The sequence below is a fragment of the Gymnoscopelus microlampas genome (genome assembly GCF_963454915.1).
Source record: "Gymnoscopelus microlampas genome assembly, chromosome: 16".
NCBI classification, from domain to species: Eukaryota; Metazoa; Chordata; class Actinopteri; order Myctophiformes; family Myctophidae; genus Gymnoscopelus; species Gymnoscopelus microlampas.
This window is the reverse complement of record NC_139953.1, coordinates 22,336,937-22,361,914: the sequence shown is the minus strand read 5'-3', so window position 1 is coordinate 22,361,914 and position 24,978 is coordinate 22,336,937. Positions and strand designations below refer to the sequence as shown.

General features: G+C 41.9%; 2 protein-coding genes across 4 annotated transcripts in view; both read right to left on the bottom strand.

Moving 5' to 3' along the window:
* Positions 1–16,423, bottom strand: part of akap12b (A kinase (PRKA) anchor protein 12b) — a 59,311-nt gene extending 42,888 nt beyond the window's left edge. For both annotated transcript variants that reach the window (XM_084083413.1, XM_084083414.1), the window contains exon 1: positions 16,204–16,423. In XM_084083413.1, the coding sequence (XP_083939539.1) occupies positions 16,204–16,314 (111 nt within the window). In that variant the 5' untranslated portion in view covers positions 16,315–16,423. The remainder of the gene's footprint in view (positions 1–16,203) is intronic.
* A 7,227-nt stretch (positions 16,424–23,650) lies between these two features.
* mthfd1l (methylenetetrahydrofolate dehydrogenase (NADP+ dependent) 1 like) overlaps positions 23,651–24,978 on the bottom strand; it is a 54,918-nt gene continuing 53,590 nt past the window's right edge. For both annotated transcript variants that reach the window (XM_084083402.1, XM_084083403.1), the window contains exon 28: positions 23,651–24,978. This exon is cut by the window's right edge and continues 9 nt beyond it. The gene's annotated coding sequence lies outside the window, so the exon portion shown is untranslated.

The following is a 24,978-nucleotide window of genomic DNA, read 5'->3' as shown; positions in this document are numbered from 1 at the left end:
GGGTTGAAATAATAAACCCCCATCCCCCATCCAATTGCTAGTCCTTTTGTCATGAATCTCCTGACACCTCTGGCATCACTAACTACAGAAAGTCTGGTTAATCTACAAATATAACAAACATGGGTGCTCTGATCATCCGTGTCACTATAGCAGCACACACTCTATTATTGTACCTTTCATCGGCTTTCAGTGACAGACAGCTGTGTAATATAATCACAATAAGATGTCTGTAAGATCTTTGCCTTAAAAGGAAACAAAAAACAATCCGCACAGACATGGATATTGTATTATTATTATTATATTACTTGGAAATGGCTCTCTGTTCAACGCAGTTGCACACCAGTCCTTGCGCAACACATCACAGAAGACATTGGATACATTAGGGGCAGACGTTTACCTGCCAGTTTGTTGTGATTCAATTTAGGTCCCAACAAACAAGGGGAGGGAAAGGGATACAGAGTACCAGACAAATGGTTAGTCATGCCATGCTAACAGAGCTTTTCCTCACATGTTGCCATTTGGCTTGAGGTGCTCTCCTTAATACACTTACAGGAGGCATGTGAAAGAAATCAGCTGTGAGAAGAGATCTCATTTCCCCAAACTCCACCCACCTCCCCAATGTTATTCTCCTCCTCTCTGCAGTCCCACTATTCTGCTCAACAAAGTGACAACAGCATGGTTTGTCCAATAAGACAAAATAAAAAATGCACAAATAAACAATGAATGGTGCCTTAAATAAGAAATTAAAGAGTATCCTGCAAGAGAAGTTGTAGTCTCACCAAATCTATGTGATCCCTGTGAAACTATTACATTCCCAAACAATACGAGAGGAGAGTTCATTAAAAAGTGTTTGCCAAAACTTGCCAAATGCTTTGAAAAAAACAAAACAAAAATACTTGCAACTTGTGTTTGAATGTTAAGAGTAGCAATGGAGCAGTGTTTTGTACCCGATAAAAATCAATGCTATGCTGTCCACAGCTGTTTGGCTTGTATCAATTTCAATGGTGGATCAGAGTTACCATGAAAGACTTAATTTATTCATGACAGCCTTTAACAAGCCCCAGTGGCTCACCTGGTGGAGCGCTATTAGGGCTCAGTCCTTGGCAGCCAACCCGGGTTCGATTCCGACCCAAGGCCCTTTGCTGCATGTCCTTCCCCATCCCTTTGTCCTGCAATTTCATGTCTATTTCTACTGTCATTTTTAGCCAACATTGATTAATAAAGCTATTATTGGGAAAATTGTGTATGTCAAATCTATCTATCTATCTATCTATCTATCTATCTATCTATCTATATACAGGGTCCCCACACATTTTTAGCAATGAATTTCCAAAACTTTTCCAAAACTTTTCAAGAATATTTAGCCCAATTTCCAGGCCTATATAACAATCATTCGGCGCAATAATGTGTCTCTTACTCCTATGTAGAATGCCCAAAGATAGGCAGTGTAGCAAAAATAAAGTTTGAGACATACATTAGGCTGCCGTCACACAGCCCGTTCGGCGAAAAACTACTTATGTTACATATTTCGTGTAATATTATTCATGTTTATGAAAATGTTTTGTTTTAACAAAATCAATAGCCAAAAACAATGCATAGCCAAATATTTTTCCAGGACCCTTGATAAATTCCAGGACCTTTGATGATGTTTGATCAATTTCAAACCTTTTCCAGTACTGGATTTTTTTTATTTTTATTTCAAAATATTTCCAGGAATTTCATGACCGTGGGGACCCTGTATATATATATATATATATATATATATATATATATATAAATAAATGATAATACTACAGGTGTTCATAGTTGAGCTGCATAGTTGTGTTACAGCCGAAGTTCATTTTGGTGTTTTCAGCACCCTCTAGGACACATATGTGGAAACAGCAGAACACAGTATAGACGCCTTAACAGACAACGTCACACTGATAAGAACCAGTATGCGCGCGCAGGCCGGCACCAAATGAACCCCACCGCTCATGAGATTCAATGTAAAAGTGGTCACAGCCTCACATATAAAAATGCATCCCATCAAACTGTCAGATGCTGTTTTTCTCCCAGTGTGGAGGAAGAATACTTAGGATTTTTAATGTGATCGCTCGCTCTTGAAATATATATTTCTTGGTTTCTGTTGTGTGTAATCAATAATAGCAATTAAATGCAGTTGTCCTCAAAACCCCACCTCCAGTGGCTGCCATAAGAACGGAGGGAGCGCTCTATGATCATGGCACCAGAACCTGCTCTTGCTCACGCAGCTGCAGCCCATCAAGCCTAATTTATGCTCCGTCCCGCGAAGGTGTTGCGCACAGAGAACGGCCGAGAATAGCAGACCTCCAGACTCACAACGGTCTCATCCGTGACGTGGTTGTCAGCTGTTCTCGGCACGCAGCACTGTTGCAGGGTGAAGTATATGTCTCGCTAGGGCGCACCTCACTTGCCAACATACAAGAGGGGGTTGAATGAACTTAAACCAGCGCACCCCAAAACAACAGGTTTGGGGATCTGTTCGGAACTGATTACATAAAACAGTCACCTGTGCGTCCAGTCTCAATGTTTGTAAACAAATAATTGCTCTATACATACCCACACATACACAGACAGACAGACTCATTACAATACTTTTGCACTTGCGCTTGGCACCGCTCAACTAATGGAACTAACTAACTGATGGAAAACGCTCCTCAAGGCAATTCAATGTCTAAAGCCTAGTTCAGACCTAAGATACATGACAAGACAAAACCGTTTTATGCCCGATCGCTCAGCAAAAATAGCCAACCTACAAACTTGTGGCGTCCGCGCCACGCTGTGATCTTGTAAGTCGGCTATTTTCGGCACACGACACTCTCAAACAACAGAGTACATGTTTAATCATTAGAAATTCAATCATAAAAATTTGCAGTGGTACCTGTAGAGGAAAAAGCAGACTTTCTATTTTTGCATCTTACTAAGCACCTGACTCCATGTACAGTATGTCCCTGATTATCCCGAGAGAGCACCATGCATCATGAGACACCACTTACAATGTAACTCAATAGAGCAAATGGAATAATGTGCCTTTTCAAAATACCGTGTACCATCGTATTGCATAATAAAATGTTATCTGGTATTTTATTGCTTAATATTACAAAACAAACACAAATGCATCATCCAGCACGGTGTGGCTTTGTAGGCAAGAGGAGTTCAGATTGACTTGTGTGTGGTGGCGTGTTAGTGGACAAGGAGGTGGTTGTTTGGGAATTGGAAGGTGGATTTGCTGTATTTAGTTTTTTGTCTTGAGTGTGACCAAAAGCATTTTTTTAAATAAAGTATGATAATACATAAATAAGTGGATCTTTCCGCCTTTTTAGAACATATTATCAATAGTAATCTCTGTTGAAATACAGTGCTTGAAAGTGTAAAGAAAAATAAAATATCAACAAAATATTCCTGGGCAGCCCGCCCAAGTTGAGTCTATGTATGGGTAATATAACATGATCCCATTACAAGTTCTAGTATTACAGCAATTACAGCAATAGCAATCTTGTTTTCTCAGGGTAAATGAAAGTCTAATTTAGGAACAAAACCCCCTCTTATCAAATCTGCTCTCCTCTTTAACCCATTAACTCATTCAGTGCCAATGACGTGTAACACCTAATGTTTTTCCAACGCCCACAGTGCCAAAGACGTGTAACACATCAAAACAGTGTTTTCAGTGTTTACGCTAGATGGCACTCTTCCCCAACCTATGAGTGATCCTATGACTTCCGGAGAAGAGTATACCTGGAAATAACGTGATCACAACAAACCCAGCCCGTCCGATCTAATGTTAAAGGATTTAGAAAAATACATTTTTCCCTGCTTTCTTGTTTCTTTCTGCATTTTTGGCGAGAACAAGCTATATTCAACAGCCAATAACTAAAGAACGGAGGGTCGCAGTGACACGCTTTTCCCCCCCGATGGAAGCGGAGACACTCCTCCGTCTTTTGCGACACTGTGTGTCAAAAACGCTGGCATGGTCGGCTATAGACGGACCGGGAATGCACACTATGTCATTTTAGTTTATTTTTTATATAACCATTATTTTATACTTTGGACTATTCAAAAATAGCAGATATGTAATCTGCTATTTTTGAGAAGAATCTTGACAATTTGTGCAAATCTTTGAATATTGTATATTTTTTAAAGCAAACATTTTTAACTCAAATCTTTGCTACTGGGTAGTCTCTAGAACAACATATTTTGAGATGGGGGTCTGCGGCCAAATACATATAATTTTGGGGGCCCTTGACATGAAAACGTTTGAGCACCACTGATATAGCAACATTAGGATTTAGGATTTAAAAGACATTTGTAGAATCTCCAGAGGCAAAGATCTGAGTTACAAATGTTCGCTTTAAAAATATATATATTCAAAGATTTGCACAAATCTTCATGATAAAAAAAATAAATAGCAGATCTACAAACTTATAGCATATAATGGTTAAAGTGGTTCAAATCTAAAATGACAGCTGCTTTCTCAGTCTTAATGGGCTAATCCCCAAAACCTAACGAGAAATATACACCTCAGTGTTATCAGATATCACATTACAACCTCACACAAAACAAACACCTAAGCAAGCATCACAGATGCTTGCTATTGTCTATAGGACCACAATGGAAACAAGTCCCCAGGACTTTTTTGTGTTATCCTTTTAGCCTTAATGTCTTACTGTACCTCGTGCTGTTTACATTTATGACTAATAAAGTATTCAGTCAAGAATCAGTTCTGTGTGGCGGTGTAAATTTTTGGTTGTTTTGGTATTTTATCTATTAAATCTATTTGAGCTGTCTGCTTTTTTTTAACTTTCTCTTTGTGTTTTTAGAACATATGATTACACAACAAACTTAAAAAGAACAGAATACTGTACAGAAAATAAAACAAAAGTAAACATAGAATAAAATGAAGTTCTATTAAACATAGCCTTTATGGGGAAACATACCGGTAAATAGACACCTTTTATTTTCATGCCTATTTTTTTATTTGATTAATACAATAGCCATTTTCCAAGCCTTTTGCAAAGAGATAGTCCTTTTCAGTCTGTACTGTATGTTAAATTCTCCATGTCTTGGATATTGTCTATGATGGTCAGCCACTGTTTATAGTCATGTATATCAGTCTTGAGTCAGTTCTTGGTGATATTTAGCCTTCTTTCCAGCAGCAAGGAGGATCTTGACCAAATATTGGTCTCCAGCATGTGCAGTTCCTTCCATGTATCCCAGGTATAAAACAAGACAAGAACAGGGGATTTCGTAATCCAATACCTCACATATAACTGAATTTATGACATCCCAGAAAGGCTCCAAAAGATTTGTGTATGATTTGGATCAATGTGGTCATGTTTTCTCCAGCATGGTTGGTTGTTGAAGTTTAGTTTGCTTGCTTTTAATTTCGTGTGTGATGAAATATCGAATGATTCTTCCAAGTAAATTATCTCCATCCCTGTGTACTGGGATATCCTCATCCAGCTCTTTCTCCCATTTGTTCTTAACATATTGTCGAATCCTTTTTAGATTCCATCAAACAAATATACAAAATTGACAAAGCCCACAGGCCGTGTAAAATGTATTTCATGTTATAATGTAATAATCTTTAATTTGTTAATCTAAATAAATCCTGATTTATTTAGTTAAGTCATAATGTGTTTATTATATCCTCAAAACGTCTAATTTCACACTTTTGAATCACCATGCATATAGCTGTTTCTTTTTTGCTTTGAGAGGCCACTACAACAGCATAACATTATGCGTCACAGTGCGACACGTTGTTAGCTTGTAGATCGGCTATTTTCCAATAGCGTAAAATAGGGTAAAATCTTTCAAGTGATTAAAATGATTTTGATGCTAGATTAACTAATTTAGCTGAGGACCCCCTGGAACCCCCTCAAGGATCCCTAGGGGTCCCGGACCCCACTTTGAGAACCACTGCACTACAATACTCCCCCCAGGCGAGCTCTAGTGAAGGGGATGGTGATGTACGACGTGGCTGTTAGATCAATACAGTAAATCTTAGAGACTTTACTGCATAGCAAAGTCACCCCGCCCCTTTATCAGTACCACACGCCAAGGAGCAGCATCACAGACGGTGCAGCTGCAATGATTCACTGTTTGTCCTTCATATACCCAGTGCTCCACCCCCGACAAGCACTTGTCGGGGGTGGACACACACACACACACACACACACACACACACACACACACACACACACACACACACACACACACACACACACACACACACACACACACACACACACACACACACACACACACACACACACACACACACACACACACACACACACACACACACACACACACACACACACACACACTGTGGCAGCACACACTGTGGCAGCGGTGGCCTAGTGGTTAGAGGGGCGGCCTTGATACCGGAAGGTCCCTAGTTCGATTCCCCAATTCATCACATCAATCATGAATCACCGCTGAATAGCCCTTGAGCAAGGCTTCCATGCAGGGTCCGGCTGGAAACAAGCTTCGTGCTTAGTCCGACACCCTGGGTAAACAACAAACTTTGCTTTACACACACACACACACACACACACACACACACACACACACACACACACACAGGCACAAAAGTATGCATGAATGAACAAAAGATACAAACACTTGCACTCATCAACGCACACACACACACACACAAACAAACACACAGAATTATTCCACCCCACTGACATCATCTTCTTCTGTGCACAGTAAGTGCTGCATCAGGACCAAATCTGATGAAAAATGGATGTGGGAAAATGGTAGAGGGTGCAGAAAAAGAGCTGAGAGGCTGCAAGGCGTGCTATAAATAGAAATGGTGCGTTAAGTCTGGTTGACTCTGGGTCCAAGCGGTATAACTAACCTTGAAGTTAGTGTGTTTTTTCTGTTCTTGGTAGACAATGACAATGTTTTTTGTATTTTTTTGTCTCAAAAGTGATGAGCTCAGTGATCAGTATGTGTGGTGGTGTGTAAATGTGTCTAGACAAAAGTTTTGCCGCAGGTATTTCCCATGGCCAACCCGACAAGGAAGCAATGAGTTCAATTCAGGAGAAGGTACTACAAGGTAGGCAACAACAACCCACTATGCTGAAATACAAATAAGTAGGCAGACATGTTTGGTGCGTGCACAGTGCACACACACACACACACACACACACACACACACACACACACACACACACACACACACGCGCGCGCGCGCGCGCATTGTATAAGCAAGGGATAATCAATGGGGAGCGGGACATTATTGAGAGATAAACCCCGACAGGGTGATTAGACCCCGAGTCGACAGTGTCGCTCATGTCACTATGACTCAGACATATTGGTCGGATTGGTGGTGCGACGTAGGTGTGAGGGAAATGTTCTTTTCATATTGAAGTTTAATATCATTTAAAATGTAAATTTATCAAATTTATCTGGCACCACTGGATCGTTCGGTATGAAAACTTTGCACGCACACTCCCAGTAGGCCAAGGAAGTACCTCTACACCAAATGTTTCAAATCAGCTTTATGGTGGCGCTATAATAGGCCGCTTCATGTCTTTGGGATATAAGGATAATTCCTTTTAACAGGTCGTTCATGAAAGTCCTTGCGGTCTTGTTTCCAATGAGAACCTGTGAGCAATTAGGGGTTAAGAGTCTTGCTCAGGGACAAATTTAATTTCATCGACACATATGCTGTCCTGGCCGGGAATCGAACCTGCGGCAACCAGGGCCTCTGGCTCCGTAGGCGGGATCACTAACCACTCAGCTATGGCCACCCCTATATGGCTATAACTCTAACTGTAGGCCATTCAATCGATTTCTTTCCCTGTATTCCTTGTCTAATGGCAACTCCCCATTTGGCCACGCCCATTTCCATGTGACAAGATTTTCCGCCATCTTACGTTTTCTCACATTTTTGATTGGATCTGCTAAAAGAAAATGTAGACCCTTCACCAATAATGACATACCCAAAATAGCAATGGTTGAAAGTGGTTGAAAGTGGTCTGTCTGTGGGTTTTATAAATATTTAACCGATGGAAAGTACGAACAAGTGCAGTTAAATAATAACTACAGTACATTGGATCCAGTGGAACACAAGTTATTTTTTCCATTTCCGGAGAAGTAACAGTTTTTGACATACATGGTTTCCACCCAACAGCGAGGATACGCAATGTTGATACTCACAGAGGATTGTGCAGATTTAGCCTATAACAATTCAAGGCATCGCAACGTGTCGAGGCATTAAACAAAGACTGTCTACCAAATAGGGACGCTGATGTGGCAGCAGATTTTTCCAATCATAATGATTGATCTGGACAGAGTGGCTGTTAACCCTCCCCGGGGAACTGTGAATAAGGCAAGCCCTGTTGGCTAGACCAGGGCTACTCAATACTGCATCATCACCACAAGACAATGCCTCTCAGGGGCCCTCTGCAGGGTACATCTCCCTGACACCTCCACATTTGAGCCCATCACTATTTGGAAGTGAAGATTGGAGGAAATCGATGTTCCTGATTACGAGAATGCAAATTGTGTGGGAGGAAAGACATGGGAGAGAGTGTGTGTGTGTGTGTGTGTGTGTGTGTGTGTGTGTGTGTGTGTGTGTGTGTGTGTGTGTGTGTGTGTGTGTGTGTGTGTGCTGTGTGCGTGCGTGAGCGTGTGTGTTATGTGTTATGTATGACACCGCAAACAAAAATGTCAAAAACATACATTATAGTGGCAAAAAATGTGTTTTTTGCAGGATCACTGTCCATTTTTAGACAGGGTTACAAATACCTTCCCCAGTCATGGATAACAGTTACATTTTACTCATGTTATATGTTTCTCAACTGATGTCACAACGCCAAAACTCCACGGAATGTCTAGAATCTCAAGCAGATGAACAACAGCCCAACGGTTCAACCACAAGTGCCTCAAACCACAGAGGCAACAATGTAAGGGTGATCTCTTGAGTAATCGACTCTATAGTCTCTAAACGTCTATAGCTCGTCTATAGCTCGTCTATAGCTCGTCTATAGTGTCCAGTGGGAATTCTCGGGCAGGTCACCACTTGCATGGAGCTATGAATGCCTGTTGACTGTAAAATAATGGCAAAAGACACTGAAGTATGAAGTCGAACGCGTAGTAATGAACATAGTTCATTGTGAAACTAAACACTGTGGACAAATGGATACTGCACTGTTTAAGTTATAGTTGTTGTTTTGTTCACTTATTTCTATTATTGAAATATAATAGCAAACAGTAACACACCGTAGTTAGAAGAGGTACTTAGAAGCAATTACAACTGTGAATGTATGATTCCTCTGCTCCATTGATAATAAACTGAACACAAGTTGGAGGACTCTCAAAGAAACTGTAAACACAAACAAGCCTATTTGTGGAACCCTAACAAGAGAGGAAAAGCAGGTCAAAGATGGATTGACAAAGGATGAATTTTGGCAGTTGCAGATACATGATAATAACAATGATTATATAATATAATTATACAAATATTTCTGCGAGAAGCATTTCTGTGAACTCTCACTCAATTAAAGGACCACTTCGCCCATTTTCAACCTAATATCTTCATATATCTGCCTAGCAATGGTATCGACCCCATCGATGATACCATTGCTAGGCAGGTTTCTGAACTGTCCATATCCCACTAATGGGACACAGAGTGAGTAGACAGAATGGTACCATCTTATAATGAGCATTAGTGAGGACCAATTATATGAAGATAAGGTTGAAAATGGGTTACGTGCTGATTTAAGAACGTGGTGGGTGGAGACAGGGGGAGTGACTCACAGGAGCAGTGCCATCGTTAACTGATTCTCACTCGCACGCACGCACGCACGCACACGCACACACACACACACACACACACACACACACACACACACACACACACACACACACACACACACACACACACACACAAGAGAGATGTCACTGCCAGTAGAGAGTGATAGCTGGCTCAATGCTGCAATGTTATAAACAACCTTGATAGAAACATAGCAAGCAGCAAACTCTGTGTGCGTGTGCGTGTGCGTGTGTGTGTGTGTGTGTGTGTGTGTGTGTGAGAGAGAGAGAGATCAATAAAGTGCAAAAGCTTTAATAAAACGGTCTCATCAATTGTGTCAGCAACAACCAGTAGCACTCAATGTGCTATGGTGACATAACAGCCAATCATGGACGGGGACTTTTATCTTTTATGGCTGGTGCTCATGCATTTTTCTCCTCAGTGGGTTGATATTGATGTGAAAATGATTGAAGCTGATTTTTTACTTTTCCCAAATTTAAGCTGTTAATTATAATGTTTGCTATGGGATCTGTAGCAGCAGTTGTAGCAGTCTCGAGTCTGCACATAGTTTGGGTGCGCACATCCCTGCATATGGACTAGTTATTTTAATTCTAATGTATCACTTTAATGAAGTGAAGTGTAATTGGAGGCGATGGTAAGGGGTAGAGACAGGTAAACACAATTTTAGTCTTCTTAGGATGCCAAAACACACATGCATTCTTTTATTGGTAAAGGAATTGGAAGCTGATCTGAGAGATGGGTGACAGAAGAGCAGAGAGGATGGAAAACCTAATTAGTAGCAGGTACTTCCCCTTTCACCTTCCGACCAGAGAAGAGAAAATTCAATTATGATGCTTATTTGATTATCTTTGGGGGGGGGGAATGTTGGCCATGAATTAATGGTCAAAAGCAAAATACTCCAGTTAATAACTACTTGAACCCTATCATCCCTATTCCTATCCCACAGCCACGCTGGTTGCCCTGTTCATACAGATTTACATCCCTCTAAACAAATTACCTTTGTTGCCTGGCTTTTTTTCTAACATAATTAAGTCATTTACTTTACGTCATCTAACAAACTCAATTAACCACTGAACAATATTTATGAAACCACTGCTTACCAAAACAACATTATGGCCCATGTCACACAACAACTAACAAAAAAAAAGCCATGGGTTTCCGAGGCTACACAACAACTAACACAATGTTAGGTTAGTTTTCAGGTGAATCATCTGTTACAATTATTATTTAAAAAAAAACTACAACTGCTGACTGCTATTCAATCTGTCTGAGGTTGACACAGAGAGAAAGAGGTCTTAAAACACCCACTTTCACATACTACAGTACACACACAGGAACGCACGCGCGCGCCCACACACAAAACATGCCCTCAAATGTGGGCCTCCTCTGTCATCGGTGTCCTCTTAACATCAGGTAGGAGGCGGGAGTAAGGGAACAATCGGCTGATTCATCAGTCTTTATGTCACCATGGCAGGTCCCTCTCTCTCTCACTTGCTGCCTTCTTCCCCCTCTAGGCTCCTCACCTGTACACTCTTCCCCTGCCCACCCAAAACGCCTCTCCCCTCACCCCCATCTGGGGCCACCATTGGTTCCTTCCTGTTTTGGGCCGGCGCACATGAGGGGCCCCGGGCCTGTCCCCCGTCTCGGGCCCATCTTCAATGGTTCCACTGTTTGACCCTTTACACACACACACACACACGCACGCACGCACGCACGCACGCACGCACGCACGCACGCACGCACGCACGCACGCACGCACGCACGCACGCACGCACGCACGCACGCACGCACACACACCTCACTCTCCCTCCTCCCAGCCCCTTCTACCAGGCCCCCATCACGGCTAAACAGGATAATCAGTGTCATAGCGGTGTCTGATCAGCCGTGGCTCATTATTTAGGAACGTAAGAGCCCTTCATCCCGTGCCCCATTACATTACATAACATGGTGTTAGAGCAAAGGGAGTCACCTGGTGCCGCTGCTGCTGCTGCTGCTGGTACGGAGCCCAATGTGTGACGCAGGTCGTTAGGGTCGAGATTGCTGCATCTGCGTGTGATTGCTATTGTTTGTTTCCGAGTCTGTAAGGGTGTGTCTGTTAGAGTTGGTAGAATGTGCAGTTTCCTGATTTAAACAACTGCCTTTGTGGGCACATAGCGAAAACAATGTATAGGCTCCCGCCCAATCAGAGCACAAGGAACGGAAGTGGTCGAGGAAACGATGGTGGAATGGTGGAAGAGAGAGAGAGTGGAGAGATAGAGAGCGACACATGGGGAGAGAGAAAGTGGACAGAGACAGAAAGAAAGAGAGAGAGAGAGAGAGAGAGACAATATTTAAGAGATTCAGAACTGATGTCTGCATTTGTCTCGGTCTGGTATTTGTGTGTGTCGAGTATCTCACTGGTACACATACACACACTTATGCACATGCACGTACGCGTGCACACACAGGGAGAGTAGGCGAGACAGTGTTTTTGGCTGTGGGAATTGTCTGAAGGAGGCACATACGTACACTCAGCGCTTCTGACCTACTTCTGAGCACAATGTGGGGGAAGGAGGGAGGTGTGAGGAGGATAAGGAGGTGTGGATAGGTAGAAAGGGGTGGAGAGAGCAAAAATTCCTCCATAAAACAGGAGGAGAGGATGTTTTATTGAACGCATATTAAGCAGGGCGGATGCAGCCGCTTTGTTCCAAGTGCACACACTCCCATTGCCATCCAACACCTGCTCTTTCCATCATTTCTAAACAGAGCAGATCATGTGAAAGATGGAATGCAATACATTGTTGATTATTTCACCTTTTATATCCACTTCAATCACTGAGAGAGGGAGAAGCCTTGATTTCACCTTTTATATCCACTTCAATCACTGAGAGAGGGAGAAGCCTTGGGACAGCTGACACATGGATTGTGCAGAACGCAAAGTCAGGACGCTTGGTAGGCTATCCCATTAAACATGGACAAGAACAGAATGTACACTTCTACCTTAATATCTACCTTCAATAACTTCTAACACATTCTCCATAGACGATCTCTGTAGGAACAAGGGTTTCGTGGTTAGGCCTACTATACTATAGTAACTACTGTGAACTATATAATACTGTGAGTGATGAATGATTTGTCTTTAGAGACCATCTAAATAATTCTTACAAATGTACATTTTTGTATTATTTTCTATCAAAAGTCCAAAGGGTCCGATCTTTGGACTTATTAGTATTATGCGAATGAGTCGCATAATACTTCAGAAATAAATCTTTGATAGCTTCTCCTCCTCATGAAAGTGTTTGGTTTTGTGCTATCTCAGCCCAAAAAACTATTCCCGGTCAATCAAAAACGTACTATGTGATTACATCGGTAGATCCGGACCAAAATCATGACAAGCACCCCTAGAGGGTGGTGTTAATCTGTTGAATGATATCAAGATGGTGGACCGCGGACGTATAGCATTTTCAAAAAGATGCAGCTAAACAAACGTTTTGTAAATATTTGTTTACAAACATAAACTAACGTTTAGGTTAATGCAACCCCACATGGAGTTGCAGAAGCATAAACTTGATTCAACACTGCCTTGTTGCAGTGCGCGACAAAAGTTGCAGAGTTTCAATCCCATAGTCCGAAGGGACGGACGGCTGAACGTGTTGCACTGACTGATTTGGTTAGTGAACAACCAGCCCCCATCGCTTTGAATGGCTAAGAAGCCCCTGTTTTACTAGGGAAATCTGTCATGAATGATATGTGAATTTTTCTTCTACTCTAACGCGACAGTCAGATGACAGATGAGATGACGGAATCCAGTAAACACCTCCCAGGTATTAGGCAAATTTCTAATTAGTTTGCAGCAAACATTTCCAAGGAGCTGGATTTGCATTTGGGTCATGCTTGGCTTCAGGCCAATACAGGACAATACTGATCTGTCAATGTGTATCTCAGAAACTTCCAACGTTTACGACTAAAGCAAATTGTTAGCTCCAACGGTGCGATTAATTGTGCGTATTAAAGGTGCTGTAAGTGATATTCCTTTGTTAAAATAACTGTCTTATAGCTCTATATTCCCAATCATTGCTAGCTATAGCTATAGTAGTGTTTGTATAGTGTTTGTTCAACAAGCAGGGGTCTTCCAGTCTCTCCAGCTCTTTAGTATACATATATATACATTTTCAATTGGGGATAACGATTTCATCCAATCAGGAGAGAGAACTCATACAGGATACACAAGTGAAATTGGAAGTGATAAAAAAAAATATTTTCTATTTATTAAAGAGCTGGGAGACCCCTGTTGTTGAACACAACAATTTGCTTTAGCCGACTCATAAACGTTGGAAGCCAAGCATGTCCCAAATGCAAATCCAGCTCCTTGGAAATGTTTGCTGCAAAGTACACTAATTAGCCTAATACCTGGGATGCTATCCTATGTTTACTTGGATTGCATCATCTCATCTGTCATCTGACTGTCGTATTAATGTGAGAGTAGAAGAAGATGTGTGTTCAATATTATAACTGATATAACTGAAGCAAATGATACAATATGTTTCTGAAATCACAGATATGACTACTAACAAAAAAAAACATAGTTACAGAGGCTAGTGGAGGCATTGTGACAAACAACCTGCTACATGGACATCTTGTCAATGGTATAGTAATAGGCCACATCACAGTAAGAATTGACACACTCATCAAGGTGGACTGGCAGCTTGAAGCATTTCATATCGCGCATTCCAATGTTCTTGTCAAACTCTGTCAGAAAGTGTTGCTACAGTAATAACTACAGTATGATAACAGCTTAAGCATGCATGGCCTACAAAAACATCCTAAAGCCCTGCAGTCATGCCAACATGTGACGACATCAGCAAACAATGTACTGAGCAAAACAAAACAAGAACTAACAAATGCGCACATGATCAGATGTTATATTATAATGCTGTTTGCTATTCTACTGCAGTGAAAGACTAATGTTCCATTGACATGTGACCTCTCTGATGACCTTTCAAAAAGTGCCAAGGCCCACAAAATCTGACCTCTTGACCATCAACCAATAAAAAACATCAATAAATCCAATCCGTTCAATTAAGGATGAAAACAGCATGTGGTGAGCATGAGAGTGTTTTTACACTCTCAGAGTTAAATTAACGCTAAGGATTTTGCAGTGCACATGCTCATTAGAGCTTTGCAAATATTCATTCACACATCGAAGCTATTCGACAGAGGCAATAATCCATAGTCTGACACTGCTCTGACAAAGGCAGCTTTGCCTGGCTAGAAACAGGCTAGCCATAGTGATGATAAAGGCTTTTTAACTGTTCCACATACATGATGAGGTTTCAGATTTTTCCCATTTGAAACTGATGCTGCACTGGACTGAAATGAGCACATTTATGCATAGAAAAAAATGTGTTAATCATTTTGCGAGGATGTACACTAGCTGGTATCCTCTCTCAAACATCCATAGAACCATTTCAAGGTAGCCTGAGCCTCTAATACAAACAGTACTGATGTAACCCTGGTCCAAAGCAACATGAAGTCAGAAATATACATTGAATCGGTTAAGTTGAGGGTGAAAGTGCGGCTATGACTATATGTGTGGTATTGTATAGGGAAACATTGACGTCCAAGTTTAACTGCCCAGCAGGCTTACTTGGCTGGTGAAAACCTTTACCACAGCAGGTGAATGTGATGTGGACATAAAAGAATATGAAGGGTTAATTTAGCAGTAAGATAATTTAATTCCATCACATAGGCACCTAATAAGTGTCTGTCACAAATGAATATAACACACACACATCATCAAAGCACAGCATCAAAAATACATGACAGGTGTGACTGTCTTCTGGCACTCTGATGTAAAAAAAAATCTGCTTAGCAACATGTGTATTATTCATACCATGAGAAAATAATCCATTTTATAAAATAAATGTGTTTGTCATTGCCAGTATATGGTTCAGTTGCCTATGTTAAGTGTTCCACTCTGCTCTTGTGAAACCAGTTTTCTTCCAAACATTTGTTTTCCCCTGAACCTTATTAAAAGACTGTCAGACACTGTGCTGAATAACAGCCCAGGTACACTACTAGGAATCTGGACCCAGCTGGCGTTTAATGACTGCGGGACTGATTGTAGCAGATTGGCTGCAAGGCTGCAGTCAGACGCCAACGTCCTTTTATTACTCAGCAAAAATAACCCCAAAAGTGACGCACATCGGCAGTGCGCACAGTCCCGCGTCAAAATGATAGTTGGGAGGGGGAAAACATGTAAAAGACAGAAACATAGATGTGGACGAAAAAGAGGGAAACTCGCTATTTATATGAATGCAAAGCTGTAAAAGGGTGAAGTGCGCAACACATTAAAGCATGCCAGTGTGAAAAAAAAACGGTAAACGGGGACATTAAAGGGCATCTATTAACGTTACCTTGGCTGGGTCCACGACGCTGCCTCCCTCCTCAGTCGCAGTCACCTCCGCACTCAGCTCTTTAGAGACATCCTCCTCCTGGCTCTTCTGCGTAGAGGTCTCTGCTCCCATGGCGAAAAAAAATCTTGTCTTTGGCTCCTTATCTTATGGAGGGGGGGGGAAACACAAGGCAAATACACCCGAGGTAATAACCGTGAAGTCGTTTTTAAAAAACTATCCCAGCGTCCAAAATGCACCCAATGGCCGCTCCGGTGTGTAGGCTGGCTCTGAATAGAAGTGATACTGATAAACCGCGATTGCTTGCTGGCCTGGCTCAAAGTCTTTTTTAGGACCCCCTCCTCTCCTCTGTACAATATCACACACAGAGACCAGGCCAGTGCGCCTCGGCACGCCTTGCAGCATCACAGTAAACACACCGTACAGATGGAGGAGGGGGTAACTGTACAAATTCAACTTTGTGTTATTTCACCCAGTTTGTAATTGCATCGGGAGACATTTTTTTTAATGCTGCAAAATTAAGTTAGGACTATGAACAACAAGACGTCAGTTAGTTACCACGTGTCATTTGAGTATGTGTGTCTTTCAACATCATTTGAGGCACAAAGTGCTCATGATATAATCCTCCTTACACACTCACACCACCTCAACCACAGACCTTTTAACAAGGTCATGTAATACCTGCTTTGATATCCAAACCACCACAGCAGATTTGTTTAAAAAAAAAAGAAAAAAAGAAAGAAAGAAAGAAAATATCTGAAGTTGTAGGTCAAGTAATGAGGTCTAGACCAATGTGTAACCTAGATTTTCATAACAGGCTGGTTTAGTGGCTAGGGTTCAAGTTTATTAACATTCCAGTCAGATGGCAGCAAGTCTTCCTGCAAACCACATATTGAAAGGGCTGCTCTGCGGAGGACATACCCCGCCAGGCTGGGTCTGTGAGAAAGCTGTGGGGAAGGGGGGGGGACAAACACAAACAGGGCAAAAAACAAATCTCCACCTCCAAGCCATCCAGCCTGGCGGAGATAATGCAACCCCAAGCGATACACACAACGCACACACAACCAACTTATTTATTTTTGTCTGGTTCTGTGTCAGTCCTCTCCATATAGTTATGATAAACACTGGAAAGTGTGTTGTTGTTGTCCCCTTACAATGTAAAGGGATATGTGCCTCAGTGATGGGGAGATGATGCACGGGTTTGAGTGGCAATGTTAATTGTGGGTTTGGCTGTGTGCCATTATGTTTGGAATTTCACAATGCACAAATTACAGACCTCCCCCAGCACTCAACGCCAAGTTCACACAGGCCTGGACTGTGGTTCCACAGCTAAACCAAAAGCTACATACCCAGCAGCACACAGTGCAAATAAACAATCAGTCCAAAGGGGGAAACATCCAAATGAAAATCATGCAGAGAAGGCTATATCTGGTACACACCAACATTGTGGTGTGTACCAACAAGTAAACAGAAGCCTTTTACATTCATGTCAACAGCTTGAAACCACAATATTTGTTTTTGTTTTTTAATGTATAAGCAATTGGTGACAAGATTCCGTCTGTGCAACCCAGGTCGCGGGACAAGCTTCCCAAAACTACGGTAACTTGATGTGAGAGTTCGTTGCGAGAGTTACGTAGTTCTGTCACCGAAAACGCCCAGCAGACGAATGTCGAGGTCACCAATGTAGGAATTGTAAGAATGCACCTGATTCGAATGCTATCAATGCATTGAATGGGACATTATCACCTTTTATTAGACCATTGAATGGGCGAAGTAGGCGACCTACCTACCCGCGATTTATCAGACCATTCATTGGGTGTTATCAAGACATACTGACCTACCAACGGAGATGACTTAAATAGTTCAGTTTCGGTTTTGGTTTTGGTTGTTTTGGTTTTGGACCATGACGGAGGCGCGCAGTCTCAGGCGAGCTGGAGCCCCGTGAAGGACCACCGAGGGAGCTAAAGCGACCGAGTTGGCGTCCTGAGCGGTGCTACGCTCGCCTGAGCCTACTCAGCGCCGTTGGAGTTATGTACCGATAGGCACAGAATCGTAAATATTGTTGTGGGGACTGCTCCGCCTCCGAAGTAGGTCAGTAGCTCCTGATTACGCCCAATGAATGGTCTGACAAATCGCGAGTAGGTCCGTGTATCGCCTACTCGTCACCTACTCGCCCATTCAATGGTCTGATAAAACGTGATAATCTCCCATTCAATGCATTGATAGCATTCGAAGCCGGTGAAGAATGAAGGTTGCAACTTCTCGCTTTGGGCATGCAGAACGACGTGTCCACTTATTGCACACACTGCACTCACACTGACAACACAACACACACCTCTTCTGTATTGTCACCCCAAAACCCTCGCCCAATCCCTTAACCACTTAAACCCCAGCATCCGTATTGTGGTGAAAGCTTTCGCAGAAAGTAGCAGACCGACAAGCTCACACTTTGAGCTTGCCGATAGGCTATTTTCAGCAAAAGCTTTCCCCACAGTAACAGAAAAGGCACTATAGATCCCAGAGGGACTCCAGTCAACTATATAGGGTTTAAGTAGTTAAAGAGCCCATGGCGAATTATGCCCCAAGAGAGTCACTAAAACACAATATTTTGAAAACATGGCCTAAAACAGAGCTGTTAGGACATACAGTACTTATTCATTATGGTGAAGGCAAGATGGTAAACACCATAAGTATCTTCCGCGCAAAGCCTAACATTCATTGGAGTCAATAACGTCAGACCATCGCTGAATTTATCGTCAATTTACTAATTACTGGTTCGCAATAAACTCTTCTCATCACCCTTTTAACAGTAACCAAGCTCCTGTAACATTAAGCAATGTATGTAGGCTATGCACACTGTCACTCTGTCCTTCATGTTATCCGGATACACCAGAGTTTAATGTTATTTCCTGGTCCCACAGAGCATCCATGTTAACATTCTAGTCCATGTAACTCGAATGACGCACAGCCAGAAGAAGGCCTAATGCACTTAAGAGTTAATATAATATGGGTCCGCTTTGAAGAAACCCATGTTCAGTGAGTTGAGGCTCATTGAACATGTTCAATGAGTCGAGGCTCAGTACACAGGGATGTGTACTGAGCCCTATGATGTACTCCCTATACACCCATACCTGTGCCTCGGTTGGTAAAGAGGAACAGAATAAAACAGCGTTCAGTGTAGCACACATTGAGCTACTCAGTTGTGATCAATGTAAATAGTTTGTATTTTTTATAACATATTCCAAAGGGAGTGAAGAACTAACCTCACATCCTACACCTCTGATTAGATTCCTTGCGATTCCTGACCAGACTGCAAGATTCTCTCTCTCCATAACCCACACACAGATGTATGACTCATTCTTGTGCCATTATGGTAACACCTCTGAATCCCCCTATATCACATATTACTCTGCTGACATCTCCCCTGTGTCCATGCCACCTTTGACACAGTCTCAATAAAGAAACATACCGTAATGCAAGGGGAGAGTGATTGCTTATGAAAAGCGGGAATCATGCCGTTTCAGTTTATATGCAACTCAATCTCCAATTATTTATGGGCTGGCTCCATTGCATTTCACCACCATACCACATTATTAGTCAAAGAGTAAAATAACATATGACTTCAACATGCGACTCCATAACAATGCAAAATGTGCCCACTTTGTGATGTAATTTACACACATCTGGCACCCTGACAGCAAACCTCATAGATAATGTATGGATTGAGTGAGGGGCGTGTACTTAAGGCAGGTCCCCAGTGCACGACCTTCATGGTGCCTGCCTGTAAGAACTGCTGATGACATCTAAAATGATGATGAGGTGGAAGGGGGTGTGGCAGGGGAGATAGGATGGGTGCAAGGGCATTCTCATTAAAGTGAAAGCTGCTGTGGTCTGGGCTCAACAGCATCATCAGAGGAAGGGGAAATCACTTAAGGGTTTGTTAAAGGAACAAAGGAAGGCACACACACACACACACACACACACACACACACACACACACACACACACACACACACACACACACACACACACACACACACACACACACACACACACACACACAGTGTCTATCAAGTGTAACCTATTGTCTTAACAGACTGCTGCAAAAGAAACAAGTCAAAGTTTTTACACCTGACATTCATAATAATTTCTGGGGGATCAGTGCTCTTCCTAAACATGAGTGGGTGAGCTGATGAAGATGGACGGATTTAAACAGGATAAGAGAAGTGACAGGGATGCACACGTGTTTTGGACTTGGTTGGAACGAAAGTGAGGAAAGCATGCGTGTTTGTGAGGCAGGTTGGACACCAGACTAAACAGGGTAACCCTTTGATAAAAAATCACACCTGTGTGAAGGTAGCGGCGCCTTTGATATATTTTGTCATAGATATATGTTTCTACTAGAGAAACAATATTAAATCTCTGTAAATTTATTTCAAGGCTTCCAGTGGCACTAAATAGTGCCATTGGAAGCGAATCACCAAATGCATTCCAAGGTAAGTGGCAAAAACTGATCTGTCATAGCTGATAGAGTGGGTACCTAAAAAATAAACTTTGTGTGTGCGTGTGTATACATGTGGTACCAGAAAGATATGTATGTGTTATGAAATAATCTATACAATTTATAAGCCGTACCCAGAGTGTTTATGTTCCGGACTTTTACAGTTTATATAAACCATCTAATTTTGTATTCATGATATAATATTGATGTCATGAATAGTTCCCTTGCCTGACCAATCAGAACGTTGACGGACCTGACCAATCAGAACCTCGACGGGCCTGACCAATCAGAACGTTGACGGACCTGACCAATCAGAACCTCGACGGGCCTGACCAATCAGAACGTTGACGGACCTGACCAATCAGAACCTTGGCGGGCCTGACCAATCAGAACGTTGACGGACCTGACCAATCAGAACCTTGGCGAGCCTGACCAATCAGAACGTTGACGCAAAAGCCAGGTATAGAGGGCTAATATTCGCTCTATACCTAAAGGTATAGAGCGGCTAGCGCCGCTAAAAATCAGAAGAGTAAATTTGACAGGCTTTTATTGGCTCTGTTAAGTCTTTGGTCATATTATTTGATATCAACAGTCTGTAAAACATTGAGAAGATAGAGAGAAGCTCAGGAGAGAGTGCATTTCCACCAGATCATTGATGACTTCATATTGATGACGTCAATGTGGAACTCCATATTTGGGCAAGACGGATCAGTGGTTCAGTGGGAAGATGGGTCTAAGATTATGAATTCACAATATGTAAAGAATATCCAGCCTATTCAGCCCAGTGTTTGCAAGATTAGCTGTAGGCACACATAATCTCCTCCCTTATAATAAGGTAGTGTCCACAAAAGGTCTATTTTGACTCTTTCAGTTTCAGTTAATATCCCTATCTCTAATTATCTTTCTCTATTATTTTTGTTTGGAGCAGGTGTCTCACCAATAAAATCTTTAATAGCTGAAGTGATTCTGGATCAGCACAATGGTGTTTATCCATAGGATCTATGAGAGAGCTAATACATTGTACTGCCAGTTTTGTTTTGAACTTGACCATAGATATTCAAAATAGAGAGCTACTTTTTCCATGTAGCTACCTAGCTAACGTTACGTTTATCTGAGGGATAGCTTGCATGTAGCTCGACAAACAAGCTACATAACTGACTAGTCCATATCTAAACTTTGTGGGACATTCGTGCTGGACTTCAAGCAGACACTGGGTTAGTATACTTTTAAGAGGAAACAGAGAGTGAACTCTGGTATGTTTGAGCCTGAGACAGGGGTAAGTTGAAGAATGTGGCCTACCTGCCCCTGGGGCTCATGTCTGGTGTGGACATTGCCCCGCAACATAAATGGCTAATGTACAGCAGGGGCTGTCTTGTCCTACTGTCACATGGTGCCAAACAAGACATCTCGTAGATGTATATATATGTCCCCTATTACAACTAGACATTTTCTAATCGTAGAGAAGGTAAACAAAGTGGATAAGTTACTCTTACTGTACACAGTGGCATACAATGTTCAACATGTTGCAAAAATATATAGCTGCAGGGGACCTGTCCTTGGTACTGAAATTAGTCATGCCATAATGAGTGTTAACAGATAGGGCTTTAAAGGAGCTGAAGCTATTGCAGGCTAGAGGCACTGCATAAACAACTACAAGGTAGGGATTTTCCAGTGCATTGCATAGCAATGACAAAGTCCCCCAAATACCATATCAACAAATCTGTCATCGCCACAAAACAAAAGGTTCACTGTTATCTCACACACACACACACACACACACACGCGCACGCACACGCACACTCACGCACACGCACACGCACACACACACACACACACACACACACAAATACATAACTATGCAATTAGTGCCTCACTGTATGAATGAGTGCATTCCTGTGGCACTGACAGTAAGCAACACAGACTGTAGTTAAAGAGAGAGCGCCTGCCTGGTTAACACACAGAATAACAGACCTAGCAGTTGTGGAATGGCAGCTATGACAGGTACACACACACATGTGCACACATGTTCCATGTAGCAACCATTAATGACAGATGCTGACAACTTGGGCTGCTGCCAGGGGGCCAACCCCTGGGCTTGCTTCCTCAACAACGATCCCTCCGAGAGAGAGAGAGAGAGAGAGAGAGAGGGAAAAATGTTTGAGAATTTGGATCTGTGTGCATCTTCAGTCTAAGTGAATATAATGCATAACATTTTTGTAAATGGTAAAGAAAAGATAAATAGTGCATTCATATATCGCCTTTCTTCAAAGTGCTTTACATTGTGCACTAGATCCCCAAACATTCACACACCGACAGCGGCGTGTCATGCAAGGCACCAACCTGCTCTCCAGGAGCAGTTAGGGGTTCGGTGTCTTGCTCATGGACACTTCCGATTCCAAGACCGGCGCTCTACATCCTGTGCCCACTGTGTCTTTGTCTCGATGTCTCCGTTTTAACTGAGCGTTGAAGCAGATGATTCATCTTTTAAGATTCATGAAACGGGGGGTGTGAGAGGCTTTAAGATTATGTTCTGTAAGAAATGTGACGTTAAACATATAACTTTTTATTTTGATAAAGTACAAGCACCAGATGACACTGACCAACCACAATGATTGACTTGCTCCAAGACTATATGAATGGATTCACATTTTGGTTCAGAAACAGAAACTCTGAACCATTCTTATTTACATTTTTTGAGCATAACAAAACCTGGGCATTACTTGTTTCAGCATGCAAAACATTGGCTTCGGTGTCCCAACATGACATAGTAAGCCCCCCCCCTCCAGGGAGATGAATGCTTAAAAAGTAGCTTTGCTGTGGATATCTGTTATTTTGGTGTCTCCTTGGAGACCGCTGAGACAACAGGAAGAAGAGCACGTGTGTCTAAACAACAGATGGACTGGGCCTCCAGTCACCTGCTGGGTGTGAAGAACACTGATGAACACCAAGTTGTAGAGTAAGCAGTATGTAAGGTTTATTTTAAGGCACAGAGTTTTAAACCTACATCACTCGAAAATGTACACTGTAGACTGAAATATAAAACATAACAATGTAATATCGTGAACATGTTTTCAGAACAAATATTCATTTTCTAAGCTGCCATGTAATCCCTAGTTTTTTCATTACCTTTTTAAATAATATTTCTGCTTTATTGTTAGGACATAAACCAAGTTACGCTTGTCATTTCAATGCAGTTTTGATCACTGTAAGTGACATTGATGGACAGAGATTAGATTACACATTTGGTGGCCAAGCTTTTATTGTGATAGGAAAGTCAACCAACTCAATGGATTTGAGGACCCTTTGCATATGTCCTCCTCAGATAGCTGGATACGACAGCCCAGAGACAACACTTTCGCCTTTTCCCTGGCCTTTTTTCTCCTCCAGTAGTTTCACAATAAACGTCTCATATTACAGCAAGGGTAGTATTCAGATCTTTACCCGCACATCATTTTACATACAATGTCTGGACTCAAATCAGACAAGCCTTATTTGAACAATGTAAACAGATGCAGTGTGTGGAGCTGTATAAACACATACATAGATGCAGCCACTGAGACACAAAAGGGGCCTTTTGTGTAGGCGGTGATGTCATGAAATCCCATGGTCATAATAAATAATCAAAAGGGCCATCAAAATGACAAATATACGCTTATTTCACCATGCTGTAATTAAGAGCAGCAGAGAAGGCTAATAAACACAAGAGATGTTTTTCTTTGGGCAGTGCAGCAGTTGAAACATTCAACAGGGTGCAGTGGCTTAGTAACAGGATACCAGAGGTTACATAAGCCCCAGTAATGGACATTTGTGCGTACAATAGGAGTGTGGCTCATAAATATATGAGCTGTATCACTTTTCATTTCAAATGCTGTTAAGACGTGTAAAAAAATGTAGCAACATTAAAAGAGTAACATTCACATTGCATTTCAAACAGACATATACATTAGAAGTTTGCCAGACACAAATTTAACAGAAAGATTTAAAGGGATTAAAAACATTGGACCATTTCAAGACTTGTACTACACATATGCTTGCATTATAGTCAGTGCAACAATAACCTCTAGTTTGGGTAAGACTTAAGCCTGATTTATACTTAGTCGTGACTAAGATCAGCTATTTTCGGTGCATGACACCCATGCACAACTAAGCATAACGCAGGCTTCAATACTGCTATTTCACTCCTGGAAAAAGAACAGAGATGTTTTCTCTTGTAGGCATATGGGATGGATGAACTTGATCGCACAGTACCCTTTAAATGCAGATCTGAGGCTATTACT